Source organism: Harpia harpyja, chromosome 1 (genome assembly GCF_026419915.1).
Source record: "Harpia harpyja isolate bHarHar1 chromosome 1, bHarHar1 primary haplotype, whole genome shotgun sequence".
In the NCBI taxonomy this organism is placed as follows: Eukaryota; Metazoa; Chordata; class Aves; order Accipitriformes; family Accipitridae; genus Harpia; species Harpia harpyja.
This window is the reverse complement of record NC_068940.1, coordinates 32,838,563-32,863,395: the sequence shown is the minus strand read 5'-3', so window position 1 is coordinate 32,863,395 and position 24,833 is coordinate 32,838,563. Positions and strand designations below refer to the sequence as shown.

The 24,833-nt window shown below is 54.3% G+C and overlaps 1 protein-coding gene across 2 annotated transcripts; it reads right to left on the bottom strand.

The window, feature by feature from the left end:
- Positions 1-583: 583 nt before the first annotated feature.
- RBBP8NL (RBBP8 N-terminal like) lies at positions 584-24,469 on the bottom strand. Of its 2 annotated transcripts, XM_052785984.1 has the most exons (16): positions 24,336-24,469; positions 18,565-18,736; positions 15,657-15,725; positions 15,011-15,153; positions 13,654-13,696; positions 13,032-13,127; positions 12,552-12,664; positions 11,373-11,445; positions 9,906-10,072; positions 9,315-9,397; positions 7,686-7,849; positions 5,813-6,623; positions 5,302-5,395; positions 3,126-3,187; positions 2,676-2,802; positions 584-1,457 (listed from the first exon to the last, which is right to left on the bottom strand). In XM_052785984.1, exons 4-16 carry the CDS (start codon positions 15,075-15,077, stop codon positions 1,339-1,341), a joined length of 2,019 nt encoding a protein of 672 aa, XP_052641944.1. In that variant the 5' UTR covers positions 15,078-15,153; positions 15,657-15,725; positions 18,565-18,736; positions 24,336-24,469; the 3' UTR covers positions 584-1,338. The 2 variants fall into 2 exon arrangements, with proteins under 2 accessions (XP_052641944.1, XP_052641934.1); XM_052785974.1 differs by lacking the exons at positions 15,657-15,725; positions 18,565-18,736; positions 24,336-24,469 and having other exon boundaries at positions 5,302-5,410; positions 15,011-15,165.
- Between the last annotated feature and the right edge of the window lie 364 nt (positions 24,470-24,833).

Genomic DNA, 24,833 nt, shown 5'->3' with positions numbered 1-24,833 from the left:
TCTCTGGCAAAGGGATACAGTCCACCTGGGACAAAGTGCAGGCAGGAGTGTGTTAACCCACATACTCTGCACAAGGTGTAACACCCTGTCCTGCCCCGCTGCTCTGCTGAGGGTTATTTGGAGGCTGTGCTTCCACAGCCAGCCTGCTTTTTGAGGTGGTTGGTTTTTTTTTGTTGCCTGCTTGCTCTGGGGAGGTGGGAACGTGCTGCGGCGTGTGCAGAAAGGATGCTCTCGGCAGGCTGGGCGCTTGGCTTGCTGCGCTTTGCCCTTTGTTCTTGTGAACGGGCAAACGAAATCATGTTTAAATAGAAATAACGGCAGGTAAAGGAAATGGTGGTGCCTCAGACAGGGCAGGTACCGTCTGTGGCAATTCTCTGGTCTCCCTCCGTTTTGGCCCTGTTCTCCGTACATGCGTTAGGAACAACCCAGCCTGGCTCCTGGTGCAATGTCGTGGCTGCAGGGATGCTCACTGCAGCCCTTCTCATCCCATCCCTGGCCAGAGAGCCCTGTCACTTGATGCTGAAGGAAAACTTGCCCATGCTTAACGCATCAGAAAAAATTGTTTAAGGACAGTTTATCCATGTGAAAACAAGGTCCCAGCATTCCCACCAAGGTCAGTGTGAACTGCTGAGCTGGTGCTCTGCTGTGAGCCACAGCTGAGTCTCACACACCTGCCTTTTCCAGGCATGCAGGACACCTTGGGGAGAGGGAGCACGCAAGCCCTCCCTTCCCATGCTCTTCTCCCTGCCCTCTCCAGGGACATGTCCCACCTGCCCGCCCACGTGCTTGCTCCTCACTTAACTAGAAAAGAAAACCATGGGCTTTCTCCAGGTCAAAGACGACCCACACATGTATGAAACCTGGGTAGGGATTTAATCAGTTCAGGTTTGTGCATGGGGCCTTGTGGTGTTCAGCTTGGTCACCGCCCTTCGGCCAGCCACGGGACATCGTACGTGGGGAGCGGGGTCTGGGTAGTCCGTTCTCCTTGCATGAAATCCCAGGGAAGAACATGGTCCTGACCCAGGGCGAGTGCTGCAAAGAGGGCATCTCCTCTTCCTAGCACCAGTCTGAGGGTCTGCCCCGGTGCAGGGCTGGGGGTCACCGAATGCGCTGCTCCACCAGTATCACCTGCATGGCTCTTCCTTGCTTAGCATCTCCCGGGGCACCAAGTGAAGATTTTCAGGGTGCTCTACTCATTAATGAGTCATTATGAATTCCCCACTGCCTGGCCCAGCACGGCAGGAGGAGTCACTCTCCCAGCATGGGTGGGATGCTGAGGTCTCCGAGCCCTCTCCTTTGGTCTGCAGCGTCTGTGTCGCTTCTCATCCTGCCCTGCCGTTAGCTCTCCTCAGAGGTATCGTTGTGGGAAGCGGAGCAGTTCTCCAGTTCCTCCGTGATCCCCGCTGAGCACTGCTCCACTTTGACTTTCTTTCTCCCTCTCGTTGACTTCTTAGCTCCTGCAAACAGCAAGATGACCGCAGGAGTTAACCACAGAGCAATGGCTTTACATGTACGAGGTCAGCGTGGCCTCGTCCCAAAACAGGGACAGTGCAGGAGGAAGCAAAGCTCAGCAAAGGAAAGATAAAAAGAAACGCCTCTCACACGTGAGATGCATGGGTACCTGGGGGAGGCTGTTGTGACCCTGGAAACAGATATAACATGCGAAGCAGAAATAGGCAGACAACCGACCTGGTGCAGGAGCGTACCTGAGAGGGTACCCAGATCAGCAGGATGCATTCCTTGGATTTCTCCCCCTTCCAGTATAGTACACAGCACACACCACATGCTGAGAGAGGGCTTATGCCTCTCCATCCCCATTCCTGCCACAACTGCATCCAGCCCTTCACTTGGGACATCCCCATCCAGTCCCGGAGGGTTGGATGGTGTCTGCCCTGGGGAGCACAGGGCAGCTTCTTCTCCATTGCTCTGAGCGGCTGGTTTTGTAGAGCAAATCCTCTTCTCACTCAGCTGCGGTGGTGTCCCCGAGCGAGCAGGCACCTCCGAAAGCAGGGCACAGAGCAAGGGGCAGCGCTTGCCTGTTAAAGAAGCTCCCTTCGTGCTTAAGCAATGCTCTCTCTACATTTATAATTGGGTCAACATTTCCTTGTCATTACCAACAGTACAAAGTGGGTTATAGTAGCGGGGTATTTCTGACAGAGTACTTTTTAAGACTTGACAGGCACACTGTCTTATCCTTGCCCTTATCAGGAGGAGTTTTCTGCTTATTCACCTGTAGGAAACATGGGTACAACACATTCCTCTGTCAGCAGGGAAACCTCCACAGCCACACGGGAAGATCAACAGAGTTGGCAGAAACCTTTCTCTGAACGTCAATAACTCAGCCCTGGGAATTTGGCCTTCTCCAATCACCACCTCCCTGACCGGTTAAGCAAACACAAGGGACTTAGCCCTGTTAGCTTAGGTGCTGAGGAGTGCTCTCCTGGCCACCCTGCCCAGGTTCCCCCCTGGCTAACCATTAGCAGGGGCTCCTCTGGCTGGAGACACAACCGTTGCCAAAACATGGCACAGCGTGGCATGCACTCGGTGGAGGAACACCCTCGTCTCCGCTGCAGGGAAGGCGGCCGGTGCCCTCGGGTGTTTTTCACAGGAGCCCCTCGGGAAGCAGCAGAAGTTGTAGCCCCGAGCTGATGCCATGAGGAACTCCTCCTCCCTACCTTTTGTCCAGGGGTCCTGTCCTCTTTTTCTCTTCTTCTGCAGGGCATGAGCTTTGTCTTTGGTGCAAAAATACTTCCCATCAGCCTGGGCTTCTTGTAGGGTATCATCTTCATATGGGGCAGCCACCTACACCAACGAGAAGAACAGTCAGTCTACAAACTACCCTGGCTTTCCCAGGGAGCTGATGGCCTGGCTGCATTGCTGGGGACCTTTGTGACCATTGCTATGGAGTGGTGACAAATGCTGTTGTTCATAAACCCTCTTGACTAGCTGGAAAGAGTGATATCTCTATCCCTCAGCATCAAGTTGGGTAACAGTGTGGGAATGGGGTTTGGCACCTCGTGTAGGAAAAGCCATCACCTTCTGGAGTGAGCTTGGGTGGGGACAACCTGTCTTACGCCTCTCGGACCTGACGGCCTAAGCTAATGGGCTGAGGAGAGCAAACACACCTCGCTGTCCGTCGTGTCTGGCTCATCAGACTCCTGCTTCCCAGATTCAGCATCATTGTCATCTAAGGAAACACAAAAGAAGGGTTTTTTGGCTGGTGGGGAGCCCGACAAGCTCACGAGCAGATGCAGAGCCACCGGCCTGAGATGGCTCTGAGAGCTATCGAGGCAGAAGACAGTTTCAGCAATAAACTGCATTGCAAAGCAGAGCCACTGCGAGCTACGTGGCTTGAAATGAATGCTTATGGGAGATCCAACAGGGCTCTGTTGAGGAACCAGCTCCCAGAAAAGCTGTATCCGTAGGACTTTGCTACCCCAAGGTTGCAAGCGCTGCCCCGAAGTCTGTGGCTATGTGCAGGTTGGGAAGCTGAGGGGTATTTAAAACCCCAGACTGCACCTTCCCGTTTGAGACCCAGGTGGGAAGAAGCGTGTCTGGGTAAAGAGGCCAAAATGGACAATCCTCAAGTTTGCTACCAGTGCCGGTTGGTGGCTCTTGGCAGGGAATGTGTGCCGAGGAGCAGAGGAAGGAAAGGCAGGGGAGCTTCTTCCCTGCCCAGCCAAAAGATTTTGCTGCGCACAAGCCTGGAGGCTACACAACCCCAGACACGTACCTGCACGCACCAGACACGCACCCGACCTTTGCACAGAGCGAAGCTGCCCGGGGCAGGGACCGAGCCTCGCTGGCGGTGGCATCACCCCGTTTGCACCCACAACGGCACACCCGTGCTGGCCGTGGAGGGGCAGAAAGGGCTGGGGACAGAGCTGTGCCCTCTTCCGAGGGGCAGGGGCGTTCCAGGACCTCAATACTTCTTGCTCCTGACACCCAGGTCTAGCTGGGGTGGGACTGTTGGCAGGGCAGCCTTCCTTGCTGCCCCTGCCCAGGCGGGAGAGCAGACGGTGCTGCTTTCAGGCACTCCTAGAGCCCCTGTAGTCCGATCCCATCCTCACTTTATCCTTCCATGGGTTAAGGTTCACTAGAAAGCGCAGAAGTATTTGTGTATTGTTTCCTGGGCTTTGTGTCAACCTTAAGGTGAGAACTGAAGAAAGTCCTGTATTCCCACACCCAGAATGTAATCAGCTGAAATTCTTCTGCTGTGATGATATCTCCTTAGCGTGTAAATCGCAGAGGACTTCCCCCCCCTCCTTTTTTTTTTTTTTTCCACCGTGCAAAATCCTGCTCCGGAGAGTGTTCCCAAACCGCTCCGACACGCCCAGACCAACTAATCCAGGCGAGCTCAACTTTCTGGCCAAGCCAGTAAGGCTGGTACCGAGCAGCTCTGGGCAGACGTGCTTCCCGCTCCGCTGCCCATGGCTGCTGCCTCCCACCCACCCGGGGAAACCTGGCACCCACGTCCCACATAGGTCAGGCAGGGAGAAAGCACACTGTGTCCCCAGACGAAGGGCACTGCTGGTTTGGGGAATGGAAATGGCTCTTATAGGGGATGGAGCAGGGAAAAGGAGGAGAGCATCCTGTCCTACCTGCTGCAGGTACCAGCATCCCTTGCTCCACGCTCAACCCTATGCGCTGTGCCAGCACAGGGCACGCTTCGGAGTAAGGGGGCATGGACAGGGATGGTTTTTCCAGTGCTAGTCCTGTAAACCTTTTGCATTTTCCCCATCTCTGCTGGGGCGGCTTCTGAGCTTCTGCTTCCCTGAGAGGGGCGGGTAATGCAGGAGCAGCAGTGTTTTGTTGCGGCTTACCGTGGAGTAGGTTTTGCCAATGGGTTGGTGCTAAACTGACCTCTTTAGCTCCTGGAGAACTCCGTGCCACTCAGCAGCTGAGTGCAGGGCGCTCTGCAGAGTGTGCAAAGGCAACCCATGGGTGGCTCCTGGTCTGAACTGGGCAGAGATACTGGGCTCTTCCCCAGAACAGCCGGGGTTATTTTCTCCCTACAGATACTGAACCTGAATTTTGGGCATCCCTAGGGTTGAAAATTGAGCCCTCAAGGACAGAAATGTGAAACCCAAAGCTCCCCTGACAGCCCAAAATGGCTGGGAGCCAGGAGCACCCACATCACTGGAAGGGTGTCCCATGCTGGTTAGTTACTGCTTCGCTCGGCGGGGATTGCAGGTGTGTGCAGAGCCCAGCACAGAGAGCTCCTGGCTGTAAGATACCTTCACCAAAATGCACCATTTGCTCTTGCCTTCTCAAATGTCACGTTTGCCTGGGGCTTTTTACCTGCTTCTCCCTTCTGTGCACTGACATCCAGTCTCACCCCCGTCTCTGGAAGGGCCTCTGGGTCACTCGGCGTGGAGTTGTTTGTCGGATGTGCCTGTGAGAGTACAAGCTGTGGGATACAGGGAGCACAAATGCCTTCACCAGGCAGGAGGAAAGGGCTGTCCCCAGCCCCTACGCGATGACTGTGACACCCGTGGGGATGAGCATTGTGGAGGCGTTTCTGTGCACTGGTGGTGCGTTGCAGGGAAGCCCAGCATGCCTCCTGCACCAACCTGCCTGTCCTTGGACCCGGACAGAAACCCCACAGGCACTGGAGGGGAGGTGGGGAACAAGAGCCAGGGCTGAGCGGCTGTGACTTTACCATGTGCAAATATGTCCCCGTTGGCTTCATGCACAGCAAAGCCATCCTCCCACGGGACATTAATGGTGGTCATAATGGTGCCAGCACCAGTGCCGGCCACCCTGGGGAGGGGAAGGGGCCATGGTTGATGCCAACACGAGCTGTACTCACCACAGCTGCATCCTCCTCCTCCTCCTCCTCGACATCACCAGGCAGTACCTGGGTGGCATTGGGCCAGCAGTAGGGGAAACGTAAGTTGTCCCGCTCTGCCCCGTGTCTCCCGCAGGGGCCGCGGGCTGCTGGCACAGCGAGGCTCTCCCCGGGGCTCTGCTGTGGGCTGCCGGACCCCCATGGCTCCTGGCGGTTGTGCCAGCTTGTTTCCCTGCCACGGCCAGAGTCTGATAGATCCAGCGGCACATCTGCACCATCGTCCCTTGCTGCCTTCGCCTTTTCTCGGAGCTCGGAGCTGTCCTGGCTCAGCCAAAGCTCTTTCTCTTCCTTCCCATCAGCATCCTCCTCTGGGAAGGACCTTTCCTCCTTGCATCCTGGCGTGATGCTTGGCCACGGGGAGAGGGGCCGCTCCTTGGATGCGGGCTTTGGGTCTCCATCTACCTGCTGGCCTGACTGGCACTGCTGCATGAGGAAATGCTGCAGCTGCTCCCTGTGCTTGAGGAGGTGTAGCTTCTCCTCCAGGTGCTGATCCCTCACGTACACCATGGCGGCAGGGATCTTCAGCAAGGCTGCGCCATCTTCCCAGCCGTCATGTGACCGCGTCCTGCCGTCGGCGTCTTTGGCCCTGAGCAAATGGCTGGAGAAGCTGCTGCCGTCCTGGTTGGCCGAAGCACAGTTGCTTGCCAGCCCCAGCTGGTGCAGGGAAAGGTGCTTGTGGAGGAGGCAGAGCTGCTCTCTCCGGGCAGTCAGTTTTAGATTTTCGTAGGATGGAGCAACCTTGGGGAAGTCCGGTTTGCTTGCTGTTAAATAACTAAAAGGAGCAGGAAAAAAAATAATCATGTTAATTAGAGAATTTTCATGTGATTTCCCAGCTTCTGCAAGTGATGTGCATAGTCTCTCCTGCTCTTTCTGTGCCCTGTTGCGGCTCTCGGCCCGTGCATCACGCTTGCCTTCGGGTGCTGTGCTGGGGAGGAGGGTCCCGGTGGCCGCGGGGGTCAGGCAGCCGACAGCGGGTGTCTGCAGTGCTCACACCGCAAGAAGCCATCACCATCCCACCGTCCAACAGCGTTCTCCTGTCCCTGGGCCACGGCAGCTCGAGGGAAGGGGTTGAGCGAGTGGGGGGATGCAGTGACCGCTCACGTCAGCACCGCTGCTGAGAAGTCACTTGTCAAACCATGTCTTACAGCCAGAAGCATCCTAATTACCCCTCATTGGGCTTTCTTAGCGCCTTGGTGGGCCTGAAGACCTCCAGGACAGAGGAACAGCCCACCCTCTCCTAATCTCACTCAATGGGAGATTTTTACAGCCATGCTAAGAAGGTTGGTATGGTGCATGAACCTGTCCTGCAAACCCAGTCCCTGCTATCGCTGGTTATTTGGCAGCTTCCGTGTGTGCAGGCTTTTCCTGGGAATGCTTGGCAGATGTACTCCCACTCTGGGAAACTTGCTGTCTCTACAGGTGAACTCACTGGTTTCGCTCAGCCCTTTGCGCTTCTGGAATCAATGAGGAGGATAAGCCCAGGGAAGTGCTGAGTCCTGCAGAAAAGCCCATTAGAAAAGATAAGGAGGAGCAGGGATTGCTGCCTCCTGTGAGGCAAGTCCTTCTCCTCCCGGCTGGAGGTGGGGGCACCTGCTTCTCTTTATGGGTCTGTGTAACCAGAGACTGATCTTGTCGGGCTGGATTCCAGTCATTTTTTGCTGGTGTAAACTGGGAGACCCCCCCCCCCTCCTCCCCCAAGGCTGTGGGAGAAGTCTGGAGAAGAAGGTGGGTAGATATAGCAAATACTGGCCATCTCATCGCAGTCTGCACGGTGGGACAGCTGCGACGGGCCATGGATCAGGCCCACACCACAACCCACGAGCATGTAACTCACGCCTCAAGGCTGGGGCTCCGCTCACGCTCCAGTGGGAGAGGAGTCTTCCTCGCCGATGGGGACACTGCTGCCCCCGAAGGACTTTTTTCCAGGAGACAGGGTTTGGAGCCGGGTCTCACCAGGGCAATGGTTCCATGCAGCTGGTTGGCGATCCTCTGGGACACCTGCGGCAGAGGGGAGAAAGTCCCGGTGAGCTGTTCTGCCGTGCACCCCGGGAAGCTCGCGGTGAAGGGGAGCCCCGCCAAGCAGAGATGCAGCTCCTTACCGGCGTGAACAAGACAGACAGCTCCTAAGTGCTCTGTGTGATACAGTTCTGCTCAACAGCTCAACCATATTTTTATTGGTTTTCCCAGGAAATTTTCCCTTCATGTTTTCTAGCGGGATCTACAGTACTCTATTTTCTGGCTGCATGGATTTGTAGCCCAGGAGGTCTTGTGCCTCCCCTCAAGTCACGCCGTGATTCAGTGGCTTAACCAAGATAAGACCCTGCAAATTCCCTGACCCCTAGTCAGCCCACTAGACTTTATTCATGCAAGCTCCTGGCATGCATTAATTTGATGGGTGTATTTCCAGTGGAGTACCTAGCTGTGAGGCCAGGACATCATCATCTCCATCTGCTGTCATGAAAAGCTCACCACATGTTCTGACTTGACTTTCCCCTGCCCACCTGGAGATGTCACCAACCCCTCCTGCGATCCCTATTAATTATCCTTACAGTCTGCCTGCAGCCTTACCAAAACCCCTTTTCACCTGCTCTTTCAAGTTTTCTGTGGAGTTCAGGTAAGCAAAGCCTGTGCCAGAACAGAAGCATCTATGTGGGTGTTCATCTGGGCTTGAGTTCCCACGACCAGGAACAGGGCTCCAGGTCCTGCAGCCTCATCTCCCAATGCTCAATATCACCATATCACTCAGCATCCCTCAGCTGACACATATTCTCTGTGTTTTAAAGAGAGTGGCTTGCATCAATGCACAAAATGGCAACCACTGAATGCCAGGCCCTCTGAAAATACCAGTATTCATTATGCTGCAGATGGAGAGACATCTGCAATGCTCTTGGGCAGGGCTGCTGTGGTGTATTTGTTCTCAGTACCCACAACTCCCACAGTTTACATGTTCTCCAGGCTTTTCCAACACTCACAATGCTCCAACTTCTTGCTTGCTCAGATAATGGAGAGCTGACTCTGTAACTCAGGATAAGCTACACTCAGTTGTGGCTCAGCACAACCTCCCCAGGTCCTTCACTCCTCAGAGCTTTCCCCAGCAAAACATCTGAGAGAGGAACCAGAGCAATGGGCAGAGGACTCAAGGATGCTAGATGTGTCGTCATAGAGGATAAACACAGGAGCAAAGAAAGATGTACGTGCTCACAGCAGGGACAGGAGCCTGTGCCAAACTCCAAACGCTTTGCCTGCAGTGAGTGGCAGTTTCTGCAGAGAGGATGCATCTGGCATTTGGTAGGTGCCCTCCTTGGCTCTGGCAATGGCAAACTGCCCAAGTTTGGCTAATTGTTTCACCCACTAAGTGCCTCCTACTCTTTCTCTATCCCAGTCTACCTCTCTTGATCCAGTTCAGATGACCACAGTGGTGGGGAGAAGGCCTGAGGACATCAGGCTACCTCTGGCAACTCACCACTTCTGCGAGGCTGACTTCTTGGAGGACAGTGCCTGGGGAAGTCCTACTGCTTGGAGAGTTTCTCTGTCCTGCAGGCTTTTCTGCAAAAAAAGACACAACCAGCCACTGTGATGGTCCCGCAGAACTGTTGCAAGCTGCCCTGCCCTGCAGTGTGCTGGAGTCTTGCAGCCTCCCAGGGATGCCACTGGCTGGCAGCAACCACCTCCTATTGAAGATTTCAAGCCAAAATTTCTGCCTGGCTCAAGGCAGCACCTAATTGAACATACCCTCCATCGCATGTGTGGGTGGCAGCAAGGCAACGACATGGTCTCTGCATGAAATGGGTGGTGGGTCCACACCTGCATAGCACTCGTCTTACAGTGAGGGCACCCAAGCACTCTTTTGCTCTAAGGCAGAGCAGCGTGTTTCTCCCTCGACATGTGCTCCCCCCCCCGCAGCAGCTATTCTGCCCATGGCAATGTCCATCTGAGCTGCCAACAGCTTGGTCTTTGCTCTCCAGACCCTTTCCCAGAGCAGCTTTCCACCACGGCTCAGTCACTCTTCCCATCCCCAGGTCCCTCAAGTGTGGCAGCAGCCAGCAGCACCCACCTTCTCCCAGCTCGAGGCCTGGCACGTCATGGTGGGCTTCTTCTGCTCCCCTGTGAGCTGCTTTCTCCATGCCAGCGTTCCTGCTCACTGGGGACAGTAAAGCCAAGGGAGAGCTGGGGGTGGAGGTGCTTTCTCTGGAGGTGACTCCTGGGTGCTTTGTCCTGTCCCTGTTGAAAGAAGAAGGACATGAATGAATGAGAAGGGGCAGAAGGAAAGTTTGAGAGCCAGTGTAGTGGGAGCTCCAAGTTATAAAGCCCGATACATAAATATACATATTTATATATATATGTATGTGGATATACCGGATCCGCAGGCTCACTTCTTTCCATTGCAGCTTATCGCTAGCTCAGCTGCAGTCTGGAGCATGGGACAGAGCCAAAATGACAGCTCAAGGTCTGATTTCCCTTGGCTGTGGGTAAGATCGCAGGAAGCCCCGACGTTGGGTAAGCCAAAACCCAACTGTGGCTATTGCAAAACCTCTGTGAGAACCTGTACGTCCCTGGCTGGCCTTTCAGCCTGATGTAGGGATGGATTCAGCACAGGGATGTGGTGGCTATACCTCTTCACCATATCGAGTTGGTGGGGCTGATGCTCTTGGTCACTACGAGGGGGTCACTGAGTCTCAGAGACACGTGCTTATGTCCTGGAAAAAGTCCTGGCTCGATCCTGATGCTGACATGGGCGTTTGGCTGGAAATCTTCCTATCCAGCAGCCCAGGGAAGAGAAGAGCAGAGCAGGAGGACTCGGTGCTCAGCAAACCCAGCCTGACCTACAGCTCTGAACCTCCTCAGGCCTTGGGAAGCACCAGGGAGTAAAAGCGAGAGTTTCTCTTTAAGCAAATGGGGCTTCTGTGCTCCAAATAAAACACATTTCTAAACTAATCCCTCAGTGCTAATTCCTCTGGACTTTAAACCCTTGAGGAATGAGCTGATTTGTTTATACTGGCCAGTCTGGCAGGTTACTTGGCTTTCAGCACAGTGCTCTGCTGGGATATGAACCTGTTGGTGCAGATCCCTTCTCCCTCTTAGCCCTGTCTCAGTGCCTTGCCTGTCACTCTCCTTCCCCCATGACACAACCTGCTTCCTCCAGACCCTCTCTGCCTGCTGCAGGAGAGGAGCTGGTGCCATGGAAGAGCCATGGAAGCCCAGGCTGAGGTCCGTGGCCAAGGCGAGCAGCCCAGGGCTTTGCTTCCCACGAGCAGTCCCCTGTGCCGGGGTGTTGAATACCCTTGTTCCCCAAAAACTGAATCCTTGGGTGCAGGTGAACAGGGGAGTGAGCAAAGGTCAACAAGGACTTAGAGACCGTTATGGGTGTTTCAGTGTCTAACATCTACAGGAATCTGTAGGAATTAGATGCTAAAATACCCCTGAGGACACTGTGGTCTGGACATAGCCCTGCTCAGCTGTGGGGATGCCTCTGTCCTTACCAACACCCCTCATAATGAATGAAACCCAGCAGAGAGCTTACTCCAGGCTCCGGAGTCTCTTCAGTTCTTCCTTGAGAGTTTTGTTCTCTTCCCTCAGGCGGTTTGTCTCGTTAGCTGCAGGGACACAAGTTGTGCCGTGGATTCAGGTGCTGCAAGGAGAGAGCTGATGCTCCTTGCAGCTTGCTGGGGTGCATGGGGGAGGAGGAGGGAACAGCACCAGGTTTTGGAGGGATGCTGAATTTCCTTCCTTCTCTGAAAACACACCGGGGGCTAAGGGATAAAAGGGAGCCACTTTCCAGCTTGGATTTGGTAAGGGTTGGGGTCTGCTTGCAGCCCATCCAGCTCAAGGGGAGGGCACGACCCAGTCGGGGTGGTGGCCGTGGCACAGCGGGATGGACACAGCCAGCATCCTGACTGGGAGCACCACAGCCGCCTCCGATGAGCAGGTGCTGTGTTAGAGGGAAGGCTGGGGGCCTCGGGGGGGATCAGACGAAGGGCAGAGGGAGTTGTGAGCACCCAGCAGCCGGGTGCTGCTGTGAGAGCAGGCAGGCTCCTGGGCAGGGTGGGCTGCTGCCTCCGCTCGCTCCTGCTCGAAAGCAGCACCCTGGGAGCAATGGCATAACAGGGGAGATAAACCAAAAGCTGCTGGCACCTCTCCATCCCTCCTAATGCCTTATCTCCTTTACCCCCACGACCTTCCCTGGGCCAGCCAGATCCCCAGGGAAAAACACTCCAAGCCTGAGCGGTGCTGGGAGCTCTGCCAAAGGCTCGGGAGAAGATCCATCACAAGTGTTGCTTGATTTCCATTTACCCGTGCTGAGCTGCTGCTGTGACTTCCCTGTCTTTGCCAGAGTGTTGCTTCTGCGGTGCCAAATGCATCTTTTTTCCAGGCGGCTGACATGGCCTGGCCAGCTCGGGGCTGCTCTCGGCATGAGCATTTCTCGTTTTTCTGGAGGTACAGAGGACTGCAACCTCCCAGCTCTGCTGCTTTGCCTGAGCAGTTACCTCTGCTTGGGAGGGACATAGGCTGCCATCCGCAGTCCTGGTCAGATCCAATTTTTCAAGGTCCTCACACTTGCGTTGGCTCCCTCCCTCTTCCCCAAACCCCTCCTGGGTGCCTGGTCACCGGGAGGGCTCACGTGCAAATACCTGGGAGAGGCATTAACTGAGCAAAGACTCAGCCAGCCAAAGCCGAGCTTACAGCAGGCAGTGGTACGTACTGAGGATGAAGATGTGCTGCAGGCTCTGGAAATGGGAGGTCTCGTACTCATTCTGCTTCTTTTTTGCCAGTTCCTGGGTGACCATGCATCTGTCGCAGAGACCCGCTCGCAGCCTGGAGGAAAATCCATGGCTGGCAGCTTGTTGCCACACAGTTCCCATGGGGGAAATAAGCTCCTGCCCTCCCCACGGAGAAGCGTGAACACCCAGCCCATCACCCCGAATTGGTGAGAGGGGTTATCACCCGTGCAGCCCAGCCCTGCTCCTTCATCCCCCCCAGATCCAGTCCCACCACCACCAGCTTAGGAAAGCTCTTCTGCACGTGCCTGGGCTCCCCCAGCTCTCCCAGCAGCCACGTATGAGCAAAAAAGAGGTTCATGTGCTACATCCCTCTTCTGGGAAGACAGCAAACCCCAAACTGTCCCCCTAGGAGGGTGCACTCGCTGCCACCGAACAGCACCCTATTGAAAAATAAATCTTACCTGTTTTCTAACACCTTTACATTTTCTTTAAGGACCTTCTGTTGTTCCCTTAATTGGTGATTTTTAGCAAACAACTCTTCAATTCTCTGAGCATCACTAATTGAAGAAACAGAACAAAGAAAAGAGGGTTATTAGATTTCTCCCCCAAATCTGTGCCTTTATCTGCAGCGCCCTGTCAAGGGGAAGGATTTCTGCCCTGAGCCTGCCGTGCTGCTCACACCGGTATGGCTGAATTGCTTTTGATTGTGTGGCAGGAGGGGAAACAAATATGTTAGAGCCCAGACGCTGCCCTGTGACACCCGCCCTTGGAGTCAGCAGCTTGCTTTGTCCCCGTTTATTGCTTCCCAATAGAGCAAGAGCCCCTTGGCACGAGCATCACTTGCCGGTGGGAAGGCAAACTGGAGGTAGGCTGGGATCACCCCAAGCCCTGCCTGTGCTGAGGACTTGCACGGCAAAAGCCACCAAGAATTTTGAATTTGGCAGGGCCAGAAAGGCAAACCAGGCGCTCTAAATCAGGCAGCCTTGGAGGAGTGCCCGGGAGGTCTGCAAATGAAGCGGTGTAACCTCCCCTCCGTCCTCCGTCCTGCCGCGGCGTGGGTAGAGCAGACGTGGCATTGCTCACCGGCACTTCTCCGTCGTCAGCTCCGTCAGCTTGCTTTGCAGACCTGGAATAATTAACAGAGACGGGCAGGTGGGTATTTATTGCCAATTCCCCAGCACATAGAAACAAAATGCAATGAGAGAACTTCAGGAGGATGCCTGGCTTTGCAGAAACCTCATCAATTTACCAACCTTATTTCCGAGAAGGAATAACACATTGCCCGTGTTAAACAATATCACAGTTTAACATAGCTGGAAAAGTTGTACAAAATGTGAGCACATTTTGTATTTCCACTGTTTAATGAGTCTGCATTTCCCTCCCACCCCCAAAAAGTCTGTTTCAGTTCTGTTTCTACTTATTTCTTGTTACAGCACGCATTTCCCAGGTGGGCAGTATTTTATAACTCAGGGCTGCAAAGCATCTTGGAGGATATTACAGCTGAACAAGAACAGCTTTCGCTGATGGATCTGCAGACGTTACATCTTGTCAAATCAATTTTATGCAAAGTAGATGTAAACATGTGGTTTAAATTGCTCAACAGTTTCCTCTAACTCTCACACGGCTTGAAATTACACAAGAGAAGAATGAATTCATAAGCCAGAATCCTCCAAAAGCGCTCTTGTTTTGTTCATAATATTGATACTGGGAATTATTCTAATAGGAAAACAATTGGATTTGGCATTCGGTTGCTTAACCTAATGGTTCTTATTTTAATAATGTATGACCCGAGGAATAATTTATTCCCTAGAGGAACAAACTGTCCAACCTGACTCTAAGGTTTTCTTTAACAGAGCCTCATACTCCTGCTGCTTCTGTCTTATAGATTATTGCACCTTTCCACTTTCCCTTTGATCCCTCAGTATCCAAATATACTCCAATCCACGTCGCTTGGAGAAGATGCCCAGCAGGTGTGCATGTCACTTCTGCAAACCTCTCAATTCACCTTTATCATAGACCAGGGCAGCGGGAGCAGGAAAGAAGCCAAATCCCCCATGATTAATGCTTGGAGCAAGTGGGATTCCTGCAGGGACTGAGCACCTCCATGGCTTGCTCTCCAGGAACATCGGATGCAGGAACACCCTCTCTCTTCTGCTCCACCTCATCCAAAAAGTTACCAATTTTCTCGGTAAACCTCATTCTCCACTGGTGAGAGATACCAAGGTGCCATCGGAGGGTGTGCTCCCCTGAGGGCCAGGCTGTCACCCTGTGTCCCCATCCATCCCCGTGGGTGATGCCTGCTGAGCCCTAATTCCCAAAGCTCCCTAATCCACACCTGCTCTTCCACCCTTCAGGTTATTTGAAACCAAACAGATCAAGGTGGCATGACAAAGAAATGGACCTTAGCCAGTTTTTAAGAAGAATTCTCATGTCTCCTTACCTTGGACCTCTTTCTCATGGATTTCCTTGAGTTTATTCAGGAACTCTGCAAAACTCTCTGTGGTCATGTTCAGGGCTGTGCCGCACACCGGGCTGCTTCCAGCGTGAGGATGTCCTTTCGTTTCAAATTATTCAGGTTTCAACCTAAAATAGAAAGAAAAAGTCCAATAAAAGAGAAGTGTCTTGTGTATGTGGCGTTCTGGAAAGTCTTAGAAACAGGACAAAGCCCAAATCTAGAAAGTGAAATCAGTTGCTAAACCACAGACATGCACAAAGCAGCAGGCTCATCTGGGGACGCATTTTTGTCCACCCTGCCTCAGCCCTGGGCTGGGGCCACAGGCAAAGCAGAGAGTGATGGCTCGGAAAATGGGGGAACCGAAAGCCCAGCTGAAAAATCAGGCTTTTCCTCTACTCTTTGAGCTGTTTAAATTGCATTTCTCTGGGATGAGGAGGGCAGGGCATCTTCTTGAGGAAGGCACTGGAGGGCTCATGTTGGGACCATGTCGCTGGGGACTGATGATGGGAAAAGTCGTGGCAGCTTTTGTACTTGAACCTGATGGACCCATCTCCCACCGGGTCCTGAGATGCTCCCGTGCATCCCTCCTCCCTCTGGCACCACGCACAGGTTCTACGGAGGCAACACGTACCACTCAGCTGCCCTGCTGTCATCGCCCTGGCTCCCCGCGTGGTCTCACCAGCTGCAGCCTCTTCAAACCCTTGGGAGACACCAAACTAAGTGTTATTCACCCCATTTTACAGTGAAACCTGGAGAGGTGATGCACAGAGCCGAGCCCCACAGGAAGCCTGGTGGGTGCAGAGCCAGTGTGGGCACAGCATCCGTGGAGCTGGACGTGAGCTGGAGCACTCCAGGGTGTGCTGGCTGTCCCCAGTCCCTCCGCACTGGGAGAAGTGTCCCAGGTCCTGCCCTGGGCTCAGGTCTCTGCTCCACCTGCCCCTGCCTCAGTTTCCCCATTGAGGTTATGGGGTTATTAATGCTCCATCATGCTGAGTGCCATCACTTAGTGCTGGCAGTAGTGTTCAATAATCCCAGAGAACGGATAAAGTGCTCTGCTTTCTAAAAAACCCTTGCTTTTTCCTTTTTTGGTTGAAAACAACAGGAGAGGTGGAGAGCAACCCATGACACCCCCAGCTCAGTAAGCTGGGAAAGGCAAGGGGTAAACAAACAGCCTGAAAGTAAAGTGGTTGTTTTTGCAGAATGTTGCCCTAATTTTAAGAATTTTTACCCTAATTTTAAGAGTTTTCCCCTAATCCCATACATTTTGAAATTACTAGCAGGGATGGAAAACGGAAACTTTGGAGATGAGAAAGCTCATTACATCAGCAATGACCTCATTCCTGCCTGGGATGCTGATGTCGGGATAAACTCTTTCCTTTCCATCAGCCAAAGCCTTGAGGAGTCTTAGATGCCCTGAAATATCTGTGGGACCAGGTCCCACCTGGACCATGGTGGTACCAGGGAGTGGCGTGTGTCCGAGCATCCCCGCAGAGCAGCGTGGAGGGTCCCTCGGGGTTTGGGCAGGAGGGGTGTGACAAAGTACCCAGGCACTCAGTCTTCAACCATGCAGAGATGACCAGGGAGAAAATCTGTGGTCCGAAGATGAAAGGCCAGGCTGGGACCTGGGTTTTGCAGCCTCACGGAGGCACGGGGAGGTTTCCACTGGGCTCCAGCACACTCCCAGCCCGGCTCCCAGCCGGCAGCCTGCCTGTGCCTTTATCTGCATGCAGAGCAGAGGTGTGCCGGATCACCTGAATATGCAAGATGTGGGCACACAGAGCTGGAAGGAGAAACTTTCCCCTAAAGCGTCTGATTTTCAAAAGAAATGAGGCACGCGCCGGCGAGCACAAGCAGCGAGCTCGGCTTGCGTGCTCTTAGCACGCTTGGATCAGCAAAACAGCTTCCTTGTTTTGAGCAAATAAGCAGAGATCTCACTGTCTGGAGAAACAATTAAAAAAAATATTCATTGCTCCCACTTTCCTGGGCAGAACCCACCCTTTCCGAAGGCTGGGTGATCTCTCCCAGCAAGTAAAAGCCGCATGAGGCACGGCACGGCTTGTCACGGCTCGCGCAGCTCGGCATCAGCTGCCGTGAAATGGGATTGGGAACCGATCTCTGCTGCTCAACCCCAAGAGCCATAACTGAATAATGAGCCAGGGGAAATAATACCCAGCTCTACTACAAAAAAGAAAAATCAAACCCCCTGGTGCTGACGGGAAGCACTTCCTGGGATTGCTGAGTTCTAAATTCAGCTCTGCCCTGAGCAAAGCACCTCCCCAGGGCTGAAGGGAGGTTGTGAGACCCACCGGCTGCCGTCATGGGGCTGAAACCCCGAGTGCCAGCTGGGAAGGCTTTGATGTGCTCAGGCACTAATTCCCATTGCATTCCCCAGTGCCGTATACTGGGAAGGGATTGCAACTGGGAACAGAGCCAGCGGTGGCCGCGTGGGCTCCCTACGATGCTCGCTGGTGCTGGATCAGCCCCTTCCCACCTTGGTGCTGCCCTCTCCCCAGGGCTGGTGTCTCGGAGGGCTGAACAGCACCTGGAATTTTGGGCCATGGGGCTCCAGCTGGGGCATCCTGGGAAGGTGACATCCAGACTGGGGCTCGTGCCAGCCCGTGGTTCGGGGAGGCAGGGCTGGGCTTGGATGTGGCTGGAGGTGGAAGGCATGGGGGCAGCCCAGGTGCTCAGCACCAGATCCGGATCTCTGCTGCTGCTGTGACTCAGTGCTGCGGGCAGAGCCCGGCAGATCAGGATTTGGGGCTGGGGTGTGGGCAGCAGCTTTGCCTTCCGTGCATGGTTGCGGCTGAGGTGCCACCAGGGTTGGGACTCACTCCTGATTTTCTTTTCCTCAGAGTCCCCAGGTCAGTGGGAATCTGTGACCTGCTGGGGATCCGATCAGCGGGGAAAAGCTATTGCCATTTTTGGTGCTTTTTGAGATGCCAGCATCCGTCCCTGCCTGCAGACGGGACTGCCACTCTGCAGCAAACCTGGCGAGGACTTTGGGTGTCTGGTCCATGCACACACACGGTTGCAGAGATGTTGCACAAGCATCACCCCCCTCTATCTGTACCCAGGATTCATCCTTTTGCTGCAGCAGAGCAACCCTGCAGACAGCCCAGGCTCTCCGAGGGCTTCAGCTTTGCTCCCTTCTTGCCTGGTGTGGACTGGCCAAGGCATGAAGCCACAGCCCCCCGCTCCTCCGCCCTGCTCGAGAGGATTTATTGATGAAGACCAGACCACAGAGTCCCTCAGTGTGGAGCTTGCTCCCTGAGACAGGGATTTCATTTACAGCCCTGAGCCCTTTCCAGAGCTGTCACTGTAATATACACCCGGCGGTGCCAGATGCGGGACCGGGAGCAGCCCTTTGGCGTGCCGGCGGGGCCGGGCATATTTCAAAGTGACGGGTGCCCTCTGCAAACAGAGCCCCAGTGTCGGGTACCAAAGGCAAATTCCTCATCCAGCCCTTAAATCTGGTGGGTTTGGAAAACCCAAGCCCCCGGGGCAGGGCTGTCGCTGACAGCCGTGGCTTTGCTCACCTGCTCTCTTCGTCCCCCAGTGCTGAGCTCAGGGGGGGGACACGGGATCCAGGTTAGGGCATAGGGTCCCTAGCGCGTCGGCTCTCACATATGGGGCTGGGGCAGCCCCCAGCCTTGCCCGGGTACCGATGGCATCGCTCCTTGGGGCTCCTCAGGATGCTCCTGACTGCGGCTGGGGAAAGGAAAATCAGCAGGAAGGTTATTTCCTAGCCCATGCCAGGCAGCTTGGGAAGGGACGGACTCGGACAGCTGGCTCTGACAGCACAGCTGTCCCCCATTCCCTGGTCCCTGGGGGGTTCCTGGCCTCTCAGTACCATCCCTGCTGCTGCCGGCCATGCTTCCATCGAGCCATGGCACATCCTCACCCTTAGCACTGTTTCCCTTCAGAAGAATAAAGCAGCTCATTAGCTAAATGAGCTTAAGATGTTAAAAAAAAAAAAAAAAAAGGCAGGACTCTGAAGTTCTGGCACTGTCGGATCAGTGAAGCTTAATGGATTTACAACCAGATATTTCCCCATCAGCAGTGCTGGAGTTTTCAGCTTCAGGCTGGATTTATGTAATATACCTTTTGTGGGGCAATTGCTGGGCAGGGCTGCTTTCACAAGCAAAACTTTCTTTTCTTGGCTACCCTACTATGTTCCTGGTCTAATTTTAGAATTATAAATTGAATTTATACCCAGAAAAGCTGCCTGATCACTCATGGAAAATCTGCAGTGCCAGGAGTATTTTGCAGGCCAGTGTGAAGCTGATCCGCTTTGCTGATGTACTGGGCACTTGGCAGATTGGAGAGTTTTTTGTGCGCCTTGGGGTTTTTTTTCTGGGCATTTGTTTATTTGTATGACTTAACGTGGCACAGGCTGTCCTAAAATGGAGCCCAGTGCTTGCTCTCCACCGCGCTGGTTTTGAGTGTGGGTGTTGGATAGGGGCTGGCAGATTGCAAAATTATCCCCCGACGGGTGAGACAGGAGGAGCAGCTTCGGCTCTCACCTGGCCAGGGAGGAGGATTTGGTGCCTTCCTCCACCTTGCACAACCCGAAAATCCTCCCCAATGCAGGGCAGCTGCTCTGTGCTGCTCTGCCAGCCGGGAGGCCGGTTTGCAGCGAACCCTTGCTGCAGACACCCTGCCCCAGGGTCGCCTCTGCTGACTTCAGATAGGGATCCCACCCGGGCCGTGCGGAGCCGCAGCGAGGCTACGAGCTCTCTTGATGGCCCTTTGGGTTTGCTGGGGACCGGCGTTGGTCGCAGCCCCCTGAACAAGTTAAACAGGACCGGCAGCGCCAGGGAGATGCTGTCCCTGTTCACATGCGTGCAGACGTGCCCCATTGCAGGGAGAGAAGAACAAGAGCGAATCCTCCAAGGTGAAGAAGCTCTAGCCTCAAGTCCCAACCTGCACACCTATTTACTTCAACCCTATAAAGTGTGTTGCCATAATAGAGCGCAGCCCCGGCTATCACAAACCCAGCAGCTCAGTTTCTCCCCCACCACCCTGGCCATTTGGGGTCAGCTTCTGCTTCTCTAACCGCCGTGGCAATGACCAAAGCAACGGGGATTTTCTTCCATTACCTTATTTCTGCTTGAGAGCCCGTAGCTGGTGGGTGTCCCTGTGTCCCATGGGCACAGGGACATCCCTCCTCCCAGAACAGGGTCTTTGCTGCCCTGGTGTTGCAGGATCACTAAAGCAGAAGATGGTCCTCTGCAATAGCTGAATATACCCAGGAACCGGAGTTTGGCTTTTATGTAGCAGGGTGAGCAGTTAAGGGGTCTACTCTCACACCATCCCCAGCTGGGAGGGAGGTTTTGTCCTCCTCCTCCTCCCCAGTTCCTTCGATGAACAGCTCCCTGCTGCTTTGCTGAGGTTTAGCAGTAAATATTTGTCCTGCTCCCCGCTCAGGGGGGACATACTCACATTCAGACCCGCTGGCCATGCTGTGATGCTCCCCAGAGCGCAGTGGGCTTTGGCTGGATCTGTGGGCAGGTCTGTGTGCCCACACGAGGATTCAGAAGATGATTAAAAGTAGCCACTTATCTGCCTGCGCATCTCGGGGTAACCACAGCTTCTATAAACATTACTTAATTAACACCTCAAAATGCTCTGGGAAGTGGGTAATGAAGCATTATCACATTTTTCAGGTGTTTTAATTGAGAAGCGGTGAGGCTCAGGGAATAGCTCAAGGCCCCGTCAGGAGCGGAGACGCGTGGTCCCTACCTCCACCCAGTCCAGCCAAGAAGCTCCCGCTGCCTCCCCTGTCCCCAGAGCCCTTGGCCGGGGAAAGCGGATGGTAAATACCCTGGGAAGCTCTGATAGACCGTGGTATCACCCCATGCTTCGCTTGTGATCCTGTTACACTGCACATGGCACCTGGGGAGAATCTCGGTCTCACCGTCTCCTCCTCCATGGCAGAAGACCTTGGCAGCCAGCATACCTTGGAGCCCACGTTGCTCCTGACAGATGGAGAATCCATCATTCCTGGTTCTGCATGAGCAAGCAAGTCTTGCGTGGGGTAAGGGGTGTGAAGATCCATCATAATCGTGCTCACATAAACTGGCACCTCTGCTCCTGCTGTGTTAGGATGTGCGTGGGCATCCTGAGTCAAGCTAACGGCCATGCAAATGAAAAGAATAAATCTCTCTCCCCTGGATACAGTGCAGGTAACGAAGTCTTTAACTGAATCAGTTTTTCTCTACAGCACTGTTTAAAAAGGGGGTTATGTACTAGGAAGATTCAGTCCTGCGAAACTATCCTGGCTGCTTTGGCTCCACTGGTTGAACCAGGTCAGCTGGATGGGGGTGGGATGGTCTGTGGCACTTCTCCTCCGTGGGAGCTCACAGGGCCTTGGGGTGCTGGATCTGGCCCTATCCCGGTGGCCAGGGCAGTTTAAAGCTGCTGGTGGTGCAGGTCCAAAAGCTGAACCAGGTGGCTGGGACACCCTGCTGATGGGGATGCCCCAGCTTTCAGGGGGCTGGGGGACCATGTCAGGCTTTTATCCACTGATGTAAGGCTAAAGTCTCAATGGTCAGTAAATACTTCTCTTTTATAATAGCAGGAGCTGCAGGAAAGGGTCTGTTTGCTTTAAAGACCCAGGGCAATGTTGTCGTGTTTGCTGTTATTTTCCCAAATAAGGTCCCCACCGATGCACAGGACACCTGCATAGGACACGGTCCCCTTGGCCATCAGTGGCTGTGAGCTGCTGGGACCACAGCGGTGCCTGGTTTGGGGCAAGGGGAGGTCAGGGGGGCTGCAAGGGGCCCTTTCATTCACCACGCTCACAGCTCCAGTCTTGGGCAAGACCTTGTGCCTCGGGTTTCCCCGCACATCCCACGTGGCTCTTCTAAGGCAGTGACGGAGCAAATGTCCGGATGCTGCTTCTCTGCTTTCAAGGCTCCTTTTGGGCAATTTGAGCAATAACAGGTTTTCAGGCATCATTCACCTGGGGCATCCCCAGATTAAGCACAAGTGGGGCAGGAAGGGTGGATGCTTTCTCTTCCTGGCCTTGGCATCTTCTCCTGGTGAGGTTTGGGAGCCAGGTTCCCATCACCGAGGTGCTACGGGAACAAGCCTATGGTGTTGGGCAGCTGGAACAAATGAACTGCCTCTGAAAGCCCCGGAAAAGTTTTGACGAAAGATGCCAAGGACTAATTCCACCAAATTTCCATCCTTCGGGAATTCCTGCAGCTCATGTCAAAACAGGTGGGAAGTTCCACTTACCTCCCTGGGGAGGGAAAGTGCCCAATGCCTCTAATTTGGAAGAAAAACCCACCCAGCGTGGCTTTGCCTTCCTCACAGCCGTACATTAGTCCAGCCAGCTGCAGGCACGTCTGCCAAGCAGAGCTAGTGCACTCCTGAGTGCAGCCCCTAACACACCGCATATTTTCAGGCTAGCCGGGACATGTGCACCCTTTCACTGCTCCCGAGTGGATTGAGGGCAAAGCTCAGCGGGAGATGCCGTGTTTGGGAAATATCTGCTTCTTGAACAGGCTCGCACGGGACCATGCTTCCCCACCTTGCTGGGCAGCTCTCTGCCAGCTTCATCCTGCATCTGATCCAGATCAAGCGGTGACTTGATCCTCTCCAGGGTAGCTCTGTTCCACCTGGGCTTTAGCCCAGCTGTGGCATCATGGATGAGACCTCTCTTACCAACTCCGCTCCACACTGTGCCATCCAACAAGTGGCACAGCCACAGCCAGGCATTTTTATGGGCTGAGGCATCTCTGCTTGTCCCAAATGGTTGGTGACACATTGGTGTTGGGGACACTTTGCTGCCCAGGCTGGGTTTTGAATCAATACCACGCATCAGTGTCCCATGTCCTCCACTGAAGCTATGGGACGATCTGTGGTCATCTCCCCTGTAAGTGCTTTCAGGGCATTCCCGATCATGGGACCATCCCAGCAGAGGGGACAAGGAGCAGCGGATGGGGACACTCCAACCCGCAGCGGCAAAATCCCTGCGCAGGGAGGCAGCCTGTGCAGACACAGCCTCCCCCCTCCAGCAATCCCACCATGTCTTCCTTTGACCTGGAGTTAAGGTAGGGGAGAGCGGGGGGGGGGGACGACAGACCCCATCAACATCACACCTCGTGCTTGGGGCTGCCCCTGGAGCTCCAGCAAGCTCCAGCGTTGCTGAATATTTGCACTGCCTGCAGGAGCATATCTGCCTGCCCTGGGAGGGCACGGGCAGCATGTCCCATGGGGAATGCCATGGGGATAGAGGGTCTGAAGGTGGGGGGGGACAGAAGGCCACCTCACCCAGCTAGTGGGGGTCACCGCAACCCACCTCCCAGCTGCCACAAGGGAAAAAAGGGTTCTTCCTAGCCCTAGCAATAGAGATGCTGTCAATTTGGGGTGGGAAACCAGGGGTGGGAAAGGAGCGCCCCTGACTCCATTGGAAGTTATTTACCGCCGAGCGTGCGTGTGGTTTGGTGCAGGCCAGTGCTGCACGAGATGCTGATGGGAGGTGGATCAGGCGTGAAAGGAGGTGGGTGATGCCCCCCCAGTTCCGGGCACTAACACCCGGGTGAGCGGTGCTGCCTGCCCAGGATGGGCACCGCTGCCAGCCCACCTGCTCCCGCGGTGCGTCCCAACGCGGCTGCGGACCCGGCTCTGCTCCCACCACGGCTGTCGCGCAGCCCAGATGTTTGCTCAGAGAAAGCTTTGATGTTTGCTGCCTCTCGTTCCTGCTCTTTAGATGCAAACATGACCAGACTCCCTGGTACTTACATAAACCCTGACACCCACAAACTGCTCTGACCCTCACATAACTGTTTCACTTTGCCCGAGCTAAAGCTGGATGCCGTTTCTTACATTTCAGATTCCAGTGATATCTCATTACCTTTCATGCTCAAGAGGAAAACGCCAGAGGAGAGCTTTTTGTTAGAGGAAGGGAGAACCCTGGGGTCCCAGCTGGGCAGTGGACGTGCAGCCCAGGCTGTCTCAGGTCCTCTCCCTGCCGACCCCGCATGCCCGCAGAGGCAGAGCCACCGCTTTGCAGCAAGCCATCAACTCCCCAGCTGCTAGAAAAATCCAAATTTCCTCCGCAAACTCCAAGAGGGGACAGAAAAACAAGCAAACCCATGACATGACAGCCTCTGCCCATCAAATGGGAGCTGGAGCAGGCTCCGGCTGCCAGCACCAAGTGACAGCTCTCCCCGGCGCGCTGCTGTGCGGATTTTGGGCAATTCTCCATGCATGGCTCACGCCAGCTCCCTTCCCAGCTATGTAACACTGCCCAGGATGCCAGGGGACAGATAAAAATCAGTGCAGGCACAATACTCACAGTGGGGGACTGCCTCTGTGTCTCTCCCGCGACTCCTCTGGCTCAGTTAAGTTGTGATCAAGAGACGGTCATCTGGGACACGGGAGACAGGAGTGAGCAGTGTGGGTGAACTTGCACAGACAATAAGCCATAATTTTTCTTTGCAGTCTGACTGGCTCTACTGGTTTGCTTTTCTTTGCCCCAGCAGCAGAAAGGAGGCTCAGCTTAACTAAAGCTGCCCAACAGGTTCTGCTATAATACAAAAAAAGTGGCAAGACCAGTATGGTTCGAACCCAGATAGAGATTTGATTGTTTTCCCATAATTACAGTTCAACCTGTGCTGTTGGTTGAAGTCAATCACATTAGCAAACAGACCCATTTAAATAATTCATCCACCATTAAGATGGGAATTTTTTCGTTTTATGTAACTTGGCTCTTTCTGAGAGGAAGAGAAAAAAGAAAAATCAAATGTGACAGCAGCAGCATCCTACTAAACTAGAGTGGCATGGCCCAGGGCAC

Excerpts from the sequence above, each read along its gene's own strand:
- RBBP8NL (XM_052785974.1), bottom strand. The coding sequence starts at position 15,077 with ATGACCACAGAGAGTTTTGCAGAGTTCCTGAATAAACTCAAGGAAATC. Across the intron at positions 3,188-5,301 it reads TGCACAGAAGGGAGAAGCAG|ATGACAATGATGCTGAATCT; the intron begins GTAAAAAGCCCC and ends GTGTTTCCTTAG. Across the intron at positions 1,458-2,675 it reads ACAGGACCCCTGGACAAAAG|GAGCTAAGAAGTCAACGAGA; the intron begins GTAGGGAGGAGG and ends TGCTGTTTGCAG.